The sequence below is a fragment of the Oryx dammah genome, unplaced genomic scaffold (genome assembly GCF_014754425.2).
Source record: "Oryx dammah isolate SB20612 unplaced genomic scaffold, SCBI_Odam_1.1 HiC_scaffold_13, whole genome shotgun sequence".
NCBI lineage: Eukaryota > Metazoa > Chordata > Mammalia > Artiodactyla > Bovidae > Oryx > Oryx dammah.
Genome location: NW_024070197.1, coordinates 4,286,839 through 4,296,765, shown reverse-complemented (window position 1 = coordinate 4,296,765; position 9,927 = coordinate 4,286,839). Strand labels below are relative to the sequence as shown.

The window sequence follows — 9,927 nt, the reverse complement described above, 5'->3', positions numbered from 1 at the left end:
TCAGTCTCTTGTATACCGTCCGCCTTTTGAATCTATGAGCTCCTCATCTGCTGATACGAGGGAACTGTGAAGGACCTGCATGTCAGCAGGTGTTGGTGTCTGTAGGGGATGATGGTAGGTTGTTGTTCAGTCACTCAGTCATGTCCGTCTCTTCGCGACCCTATGGACTGTGGCACACCAGGCTTCCCTGTCCTTCACCATCTCCCGAGTTTGCTCAAGTTAATGCTATGTTGATTTATATTAAATCACCTTAGGGTTTGTTACACCCAGCAACACTTTGAAGCTGGTCTCTATTATTTATCATTGGCAACAACAACAGCAAAAAGGTAGTAAAATATACACGACATGATATTTACCATCATAACAGTTCTTTTGAAAATTCAGTCCCAACACCCACATGGTTCACAGGATCTTAGTTCCCCCACCAGGGATCAAATGTGGGTCCATGGCAGTGAAAGTTCTCACGCTGAGCCATTGGACTGCCAGGGATTCCCATCTACATCATTTTTAAGTGCACAGTTCAGTAATGTTAAGTGTATTTACATTGCTATCCAGCCAATCTGAAGACCTCTTTTGTATCTTGTAAAATGGAAACTGTGCCCTATTTAACAATACCTTCCCATTTCCCCCTTAACCCCAGCCCCTGGCAAACCACCATTCTACTTTCTGTCTCTGTGGCTCTGACTCCTCTCGATACTTCATGGAAGTGGAATCATACAATATTTGTATATTGGCGAGTGGCTTAAGGGTGGCTCAGATGGTAAAGAATCTGCCTGCAATGCAGGAGATCTGGGTTGAGATGACCCCCTGGAGGAGGGCATGGTAACCCACTCCAGTATTCTTGCCTGGAGAACCCCATGGACAGAAGAGTCAGAGGGGTTGCAAAGACGTGACTGAGCAACTGACACACGCAGACAAGGGAGTGACAGGAAGCTTTCTCCAAGCCTTCTGGGTCCTAATTACCTTTAGCTCATAAAGAAACCCTGAGCCAAAGTGGCACGTTTGGGAAGACATATTCTCTTACCCCTCACTTCTCTTTAAGCAAATCTTCGAGTAATCTTGAAACATTAAAGATCTTCTTTATGTTTGAAAAACCAAGTTCACACAGAGAGAACTTGCCCAATGTGTCCTTTTACCACCTGCTCCCCATCCCTCCATTCCTCTGTGGAATTGAGCTTCCAGGGTCAAGGGCAGATGGACCTTCTTGATGACTTCGTGTCTTGCTTTCTCAGCAGATCGTAGCCTTCTCAACTATGTCTATGATGCTGGGTCAGTATCTACACCAGTTTGGTCAGAAGCTGGTCCGCAGGAAGCCACAGTTCAGGGAGGAACCTGAGAGTTCTGAGACCCATCCTCCGAACACCCTGCACCTGGTGGTGATAGGTTTGGACAACATGTTGGGAGCTGGCATATACATCCTGATTGGGGGAGTGGCCAAATACGTTGCTGGACCAGCAATCATCCTTTTCTTACTGGTGGCCGGCCTGACTACTGTGTTGTCTGGGCTCTGCTATGTCGAGTTGGCAGCTGGAGTAGAAAGACCTGGTACTGTGTATTTCATCAGCTATGTCACAATGGGACAACTGTACGCCTTCATCATTGGCTGGAACCTCTTACTGTATTTAATTATTGGTGAGATGATGGGGAACGGGGAGAAGTGGGCCTTAAGATGCAGAAAGTAGGAGAGATGAGTGGCGGCTGCACTCATTCATCAGAACCCCGTTATCCACCCTCGGGGCAGGGTTGGGAGAGGGGGAATGGTGGCAGGAAAACTGCACAACCTCATTGCATGCAGGTCTATCCTGCTTTCCTTAAGTGATGGACCCAGAAACCAGAGGAAAGGGAACTGGAGGGAGCGGGTGAGAGGGAGGCAAGTCCCTACGCTCATCCCCTGACCACAGTGAAGTCTTTGCTCAGCTGTTGCCTTCCTGGATCTTCCCTTACACCTCAACTTAAAAATTCAACTCTGATCTAGTCCCTCCTACTCCCATTTACCTGTGTCTCTTTGTTTTCCATCACTTCTGTCTCCTAGCATATGAAATAGTTGGCCTTTCTGTGAATCTCCTGGGTCTCCCCTGTCCGCCCCATGAGAAACTCTTTGAGATCAGGTGTTTTTTTGCTCACCTCCTGCCCCAAATATCTCACATGGCGCATAATAGGGGTTCACGTTCTGTCTGCTTGTAAATATTCCTCCTTCTGTTGCTGCAGCCACTGCCTGTATAGCCCGGGCCTGGAGCTCCACCTTTGACAGCCTGGTTGGGAACCACATCTCTGAGGCAGTAGGGGGAACTTTCTCTCTGCAAATGCCCTACTTCCTGGCCTCGTTTCCAGACTTTCTTGCCCTGGGCCTGGTGCTGCTGCTCACAGGTGAGAGGAGACCAGAGATGGAAAGGGAAGAGCAGGTATGGAGGGGGAGCTGGCGTCAGGAAAGGCTTGGGGTGGCAGAATGGTGGAGAATTAAGATTGGGGAAAAGGGTTTGGAATAAGAAAGAGAGGAAGGCAAGACAGAGAGCATTTTTGCCTACCCTTGGACTATTGGTAATTTAGGTTGGATCATTCTTTGGTGTGGTGTGCTGTCCTGTGCATTTTCTGTTTTTTAAAAAAATTGTTGTTGAAGGAATTCCCTGGTGGTCCAATGGTTAGGACACTGTGCTTTCACTGATGAAGTTTTGGGCTCAATCCTTGGTCAGGGAAATAAGATCCCACATGCCAAGTGGGGTACCCCCCAAAAAAATCATTCTTGGATGTTGAGTAGCATCTACGATCTTTATGTACTAGGTACCAGAGACACCCAACCCCCAAAGTGTGACAATTGGGATGTCAACAGGCAGGGCCAATGTCCCTTGGAGCACAAAATCACCCCAGCTGGGAATCATTTACCTAGAACAACAAGTTTCTTCCTCTGTACTGAGATCAAAGCTCTGTGTGTGTGTGTGTTAACTGAGAAGAAATTCATGTAAATTTAACCATTTTATTGTTTTTTTCCAGCTTTAAGTAAGTGTTGGTCGCTCAGTCGTGCCCAACTCTTTCCCATGGACTGCAGCCCACCAGGCTCCACTGTCCACGAGATTTTACAGGCAAGGATACTGGAGTGGGTTGCCATTTCCTTCGCCAGGGTGTCTTCCCAACCCAGGGATCAAACCCAGGTCTCCTGCACTGCAGGCAGATTCTTTACTGACTGAGCTACGAGGGAAGATATAATTCACTTCATGGCAAATAGATGGGGAAAAAATGGAAACAGTGAGAGGCTTTATTTTCTTGGGCTACCAAATCACTGCAGATGGGACTGCAGCCATGAAATTAAAAGGCACTTGCTCCTTGGAAGGAAAGCTATGACAAACCTAGAAAGTATATTAAAAAGCAGAGGCATCACTGCTGACAAAGGTCCATCTAGTCAAAGCTCTGGTTTTTCCAGTAGTCTTGTACAGATGTGAGAGTTGGACCATAAAGAAGGCCAAGTACCAAAGAATTGAGGCTTTTGATTGTAGTGCTGGAAAAGATTCTTGAGAATCTCTTGGGTTGCAAGGAGATCCAATCAGTCCATCATAAAGGAAATCATTTCTGAATATTCATTGAAAGAACTGATGCTGAAACAGAAGCTACAATACTTTGGCCACCTGGTGAGAAGAACAGACTCATTGGAAAAGACCCTGATGTTGAGAAAGACTGAGGGCAGGAGGGGAAGGGGACGATAGAGGATGAGATGGCTGGATGGCATCACCGACTCAATGGACATAAGTTTGAACAAACTGTGGGAGATAGTGAAGGACAGGGGAGCCTGGCGTGCTGCAGTCCATGGGGTCGCAAAGAATCAGACATGACTGAGCAACTGAACCACAATAACAGCTGACAAACAGCATTGTAAAAGTTTAGGATGATCTGATAGACATGGATATTGTGAGATGATGGTCACAGTAAGAACATATCCATCTGCAGGTGTCCAATTCAGTGGCACTTAGTACATTCCCAGTGATGTGAAACCACCACCCCGTCCAGTACCAAATATTTTCATCACAGCAAAAGGAAGCCCTGTACCCACTGAGCAGTCACTGTCCATCTGTCCACAACCACCAACCACGAGCCCTGGGCAGCCACTAGTCTGCTTTCTGTCTCTCTGGATTTAGTCACTTATTTCTCTAGCCTCACTGCAATGCATGGGGAATTTCCCAGACCAGGGATTGAACCTATGCTCCCTGCAGTGGAAGCTCAGAGTCTTAACCAATGGACCACCAGGGGAGTCCTGGATTTAGTTATTTTGTTGTCTCATTTTCCATTTTTCCCACAGGACTCCTGGCTCTGAGAGTTTATGAGTCAACCCTGATTTACAAAGTGTTCACAGGCTTGAACATTTTGGTCCTCAGCTTCATCATCATCTCTGGCTTCATTAAGGGAGACCTGCACAATTGGAAGCTCATGGAACAGGACTACCAATTGGCTGCAGCTGGATCTGGTGATGCCTACAGGTTAGGAGGGTACCTTTGGTTGTAGTAATGCGTGTGTGTGTGGTGTGCCGAGTTGGGAACATGGTGGGGACTAATGAGACCTGGGGTGATGGTCCAAGCATGGGGGTCCCTGGAGCCCAGGACTTGTGGTACTAAGGAAGGAGCCCAGTAGAGATGGCCAAACACACCTCATCCATGTTCCTCCTCTTTGCTTCTCTCACCACAGCTTGGGCCTTCTGAGTTCTGGAAGGTTTGTGCCTTTTGCTTTTGATGGAATTCTCCAGGGAGCAGCTACATGTTTCTACGCATTTGTTGGTTTTGCTGGCATTGTCAGTGCAGGTAACATGGGCATCGTTTGTCCCATTGGGGTTTGGGAACAGAATGGGCTGCCCTTGGGCACAGGGGTGAGTAGAAGGTTAGGCTGCTTTTGAAGGTTGAAGAGTAAAGTGAGTTTGGTGATTTCACCCCAGTGTGTTTACTGACCCAATACCTTCTCCTGCAGGGAGAAAGGCCAGCAGTCCTCAGGGGTCCATGCCCTTGGCTGTCGTCATCTCCTTCTTCATCTGCTTTTTGGTGTGCTTTGGTGTCTCGGCAGCCCTCACCCTCATGGTGCCCTACTACCTGATTCAGCTCGAGAGCCCCTTGCCACAGGCTTTCATCTATGTTGGGTGGGAGCCTGCCAAATATGTCGTGGCTGTTGGCACCCTCTCCATTCTTTTATACAGGTCAGTCTCATGGTTTTCTCTTCATGTATTGTCAGATGCTCGGGTATCCCCAGCCCTCGGGACTGAGAGATGAGAGAAAGACATCTTCCCCAAGTAGACCAGGGAGCAAAAGCCCCGGTGTCTCCTGCTTCTGCCCCTTCTCACACATTCCCATTTTCCCTTCCAGCCTTCTGAGTATCATGTTTATCATGGCTCAGTTGACCTATGCAATGGCAGAGGATGGGCTCCTTTTCCGGGGACTTGCCTGGATCCCTGCCCCCACCGATGCCCACACCATCATGATCCGCACCACCGATGCCCGCATCATTGTCCGCACCGTTGCCCCCACAGGGACCCCCATCCTGGCCGTCTTGGTTCCTGGAACTCTTGCAGGTGAATAGACAAAAGTCACCCTTTTAAAATCATGCTTCTTAACTTGCATATTTCCAGTGGTTTCTCACTCTTCTCTCACTGTCTTTGCTCCCTCATCCCAGCGGTCATGGCGTTACTCTTCGACTTCACTGACCTGGTGGACCTCATGTCATTTCAGTCCCTGCTCGCTTACTCCCTGGTGACATTTTCTGTCCTTGTCCTCAGGTGAGACCCCATAACACCTGGACGGGGTGGGGGGAGTGGTCTTCGACTTGTGAGGGTTGATGGGGAGGGAATCATCTTCTACCTTCATGCTGCCTCCTCAATGTCCTGCTACCATTGATTGGGGAAAGAGAGGTATTAGACAGACTGATGTTGGATCAGCAGGAGGGGCTGTCACTACTATTGCTTTAATATTTCTAATTCAGGTATCAACCAGCCCAGAATGGAAGCAAGGAGAAAACAGAGGGGGAAACTGAGAGAAACCCTGAAGTTGAAGGAGGTCCTTTGGAATCTGAACCTGAAGCAGGAATCTCAGGCATTCTAAAGAGTCTGTGGTTCCCTCCCAGCACCATCCCCACCCGGAAATCTGGCCGGATTGTCTATGGATGTGCCTCCCTGCTTGGTGAGCAGTGGGATTTCTCCTTGGTCATATTCTGAAATTGACAGGATGGTACTGGAGTGTGTATTTTGTCAGTTGAGGAGTCTTGGAGATATGATGGCTCTTTCTGATGTGGGCAGCCTGGGGAGGGATGTGACCCAAGGTCCTGACATCCTTGTCTTCTGAGTCCAGCCTGTTCTCCACCTTGACCCTTGCAGTTCTTCTGCTGATAATCCTGAGCCTGATCCTGTACCAGTGGCCCAGCCAGGTGTTCTCTGGAGACCTCATGCACACAACAGTGCCTGTGCTGCTGCTGCTGCTGCTGCTCATCACTGGCGTCACGGTCATCATCTGGAGGCAGCCCCAGGACCCCACTGCTCTTCACTTCAAGGTAGGTGACCTTATGTGTCCAAAGTGTCCACCTCAAGTGAAGGAGGTCTGTGTGCTTTAGGTCTAAACATCATTTGCTGGACAGGCAATGAGGGGATTTGCTGAAACCAATGAACTCTTCCCTGATCCACACTCAGTGCTTTACAAACTCAGTCTCACTAAGCACTGAGCACACAGTCTGAGTAGGACTGGAGTCTTCCTGCCCACATGGGGTAGAATCTCCCTTTCAGACATCTGGGGTGTGTTCAGGAATGAACTGACTTTGTTCACAGGTCCCTGCTCTGCCTGCCCTCTTCCTGATGAGCACCTCTGTGAATGTTTACTTAATGATACAGATTACCACTCGGACCTGGGCCCAATTTGGCATCTGGATGGCGATTGGTGAGTGGTTTTTTGGGCTACAGAGGCTTCTTGAGTGACAGAGCCCAATATTCTTCCTGCTACCTCTCTCCTAAACTGTGTCAGACACCAGGATAGGAGCCCTATTGGGCATTTGTAAATGAGGAGAGCACCTACTTTCCCTTCTCATTGTCTCATTTCCCTCCTAGGATTTGCCATATACTTTGGATATGGGATCCAACACAGCCCGGGGGAGAACAATGATCAACAGCCAGCAGCCTCCACTTCTCAGACTTAACAGAAACATCCCTAGTGATGAATTGTCTTAACTACAGGACATGGATGCTGTGTGGAATCCCTCCATGCCCTGGAAGATCTGCTGGTTCGAGGGGCACTGTGAGCCTCTATGGACTGTGAAGGTGGAATGCGTTTACAGCCGTGTATTTATTGCTAGTGGACAAAGTGACTTTAATGCTGTAAATGCTGATGGAAACATTTAAAAGCATAATACACATCCAGAAAAGTGAATTTTCATGAAAAATGTACAAAAATGTAACCAGAAACCAAAGGAAGAAATAAAATATTAACTTGAACATAAGCAATGCCTCCTTGTGCCTGTTTCCAGTGAAAACACATAATCTATCACATTGGAAGGAAACACAGGTAACCATGTATTGTGACAAGAAAGTGAAACTCGCTCAGTTGTTTCTGACTCTTTGTGACCCTATGGACTGTACAGTCCATGGAACTCTCCAGGCCAGAATACTGGAGTAGTCAGCCTTTCCTTTCTCCAGGGGATCTTCCCAACTCAGGGACTGAACCCAGGTCTCCCACATTGCAGGTGGATTCTTTACCAGTTGAGCTACCAGTGAAGCCCAAGATACTAGAGTGGGTAGCCTGTCCCTTCTCCAGCGGATCTTCCTGAGCCAGGTATCGAACTGGGGTCTCCTGTATTGCAGGCAGATTCTTTACCAACTGAGCTACCAGGGAAGCCCATATTATGACAAGAGTTGCACTTTAGGGGGCTTTCCTGGCCGTCCAGTGGTTAAGACCCGGCCTTCCTATGCAGGGGGTGCCTGTTTGATTCCTGGTTGTGGAACTAAGATGCCACAGGCCTCATGGCCGAAAAAACAGAACATAAAATGGAAGCAATTAAAACTTTAAAAATGGTCCACATAAAAAACATATATATTAAAAACAAAAGAAAAAGCGCTACACTTAGGGTATCCCTGGAGGTCCAGGAGTTAGGACTCTGAACTTTCACTGCCATGGCCAAGGTTCAGTTCCCAGTCAGGGAACTAAGATTCTAAAAACTATGCAATGTGGCCAAAAAACAAGAAAAAGATTAAAAATGAATTTAAAAGAAAGAATTTCACTTTTTAAAAAAAAAATTGAAACTCTAATCAGCTTTATTGAACAACTCATGACTTTAAACAGGTTCTCATCCTCCTTTTTTTTTTATGACAGAGCTTATAAAGTGTCCATATTATTTTTTCTTTAAATATTTGATAGAATTTAAGCAGAGAAATCATCTGAGCCTGAGCTTTGCTTTGTGGGAGGATTTGAAATTTCAAATTCATATTCCTGTTATGTGGCAACTCAAATCTTTCTTTAGAAAAAAGAGCTGCAATTTAAACATGAGAAAAGACATTAGTTGGAAGTAGAAGGAAAGAAACAAATACATCATGCAAACAGTAACATAGACAGCTGGCATAGCAGTATTAATATCAGACAAAGTAGATTTTAAGAAAAAGAGCATAATAACAGATAAAGTGGGTTATTTTACAGTGAGAAAGACAGTCGGTCATTTTCATCTTTTCTTCCAGCTTCACTGAGATATAGAATCACACTGTGTAATAGGCACTTTACTCTTCTGTCACAGACCCTAAGAGTTACACAGTAGAGTTGATGAGGAAAAGTTCTTAATTGAAAACAACAACAACAAACCTTCTGCATTGCCAGAGGTGAGTGAAGGGGATGGGAAGTAGTGGTTGATTGATAAATGGTTACAGTTGAGTGGAACTAAAAGATGGGACATGAAACTGGGAAGTCAAAATAAAAAGGTGTTGTTGCAAATAGAATGCTTGAAATTGAGATTATAGACATTGAAGATGTTGGTAATAATGAAGTGGAGGACTGTTTGTGGGAACGAGCAACTGAAGTACAGTGAAGGAGAGCTGGAGGTCAAGATATTGAGTAGCAAAGTTATTCAGTACAGTTCAGTGGCTCAGTCGTGTCCTACTCTTTGCGACCCCATGGACTGAAGCATGCCAGGCCTCCCTGTCCATCACCAAACCCCGGAGTTTACTCAATCACATGTCCATAGAGCTGGTGATGCCATCCAACAATCTCATCCTTTGTCATCCCCTTCCCCTCTTGCCTTCAATCTTTCCCAGCATCAGAGTCTTTTCAAATGAGTCAGCTCTTCGCATCAGGTGGCCAAAGTATTGTCATTAAAACAAACCAAAGTTATTAAATGAATTTAAAAATAGATGGATGAGGATGAACAGAATTAGGCAAAGTCACTGTCTTGCAAGTTCTAATGAAATCAGATTTAGGACACAATTAATGTGACTGATTTTGTCAGATGAAACTCTGATGGAGGAGGCTGACATCATCTGATTGCTGTTCTTCCCTTACTGCTGGGGGACAACCAGATATCCCATGGTACCCAGTGTGCTGTAACAGGAAACACAGAACACTGCCCAGAACACAACCCTGATGAAAAGCTGAATCAGAAAGTCCTCAAGCCTCTAGATCAACCACAGTTCATCATGAACATAAGGGACAGATTCACATTTCGAGTGAAAACACAATCAACCAAAACCAGAATGTTGACAATTCTCCAGGGCAGAAAAATGGTCCACTTTTTATATTGATTGAATGGTATGACCCACAGCCATAAAAAGGAATCCATTTGACTCAGTTCTAATGAGGTGGATGAACCTAGAGCTTTTAACACAGAGTGAAGTAAGTCAGAATGAGAATAGATATTATATATTAACACATATGTATGGAATCTAGAAAGATGGTGGTACTGATGAACCTATCTGTAGGGCAGCAGTAGAGATGCAAACAT

The 9,927-nt window shown here is 46.2% G+C and overlaps 1 protein-coding gene across 1 annotated transcript; it reads left to right on the top strand.

The window, feature by feature from the left end:
• Window positions 1–1,240: 1,240 nt before the first annotated feature.
• LOC120871965 (cationic amino acid transporter 3-like) lies at window positions 1,241–7,446 on the top strand. Its single transcript, XM_040252061.1, has 11 exons — window positions 1,241–1,632; window positions 2,209–2,367; window positions 4,286–4,463; window positions 4,669–4,781; window positions 4,945–5,167; window positions 5,334–5,539; window positions 5,641–5,743; window positions 5,947–6,143; window positions 6,338–6,510; window positions 6,782–6,890; window positions 7,058–7,446. The coding sequence occupies exons 1-11, from the start codon at window positions 1,254–1,256 to the stop codon at window positions 7,144–7,146; spliced, it is 1,929 nt and encodes a 642-aa protein (XP_040107995.1). The 5' UTR covers window positions 1,241–1,253; the 3' UTR covers window positions 7,147–7,446.
• The last annotated feature ends 2,481 nt before the right edge of the window (window positions 7,447–9,927 follow it).

What these genes read in the sequence shown, in the direction of transcription:
- LOC120871965 (XM_040252061.1), top strand. Translation starts at nt 1,254, where the DNA reads ATGTCTATGATGCTGGGTCAGTATCTACACCAGTTTGGTCAGAAGCTG. An exon ending in CCTGGTGCTGCTGCTCACAG is followed by an intron (nt 2,368 to 4,285) that starts GTGAGAGGAGAC and finishes TTTTTCCCACAG; the next exon opens with GACTCCTGGCTCTGAGAGTT. An exon ending in GGTTCCTGGAACTCTTGCAG is followed by an intron (nt 5,540 to 5,640) that starts GTGAATAGACAA and finishes CCCTCATCCCAG; the next exon opens with CGGTCATGGCGTTACTCTTC.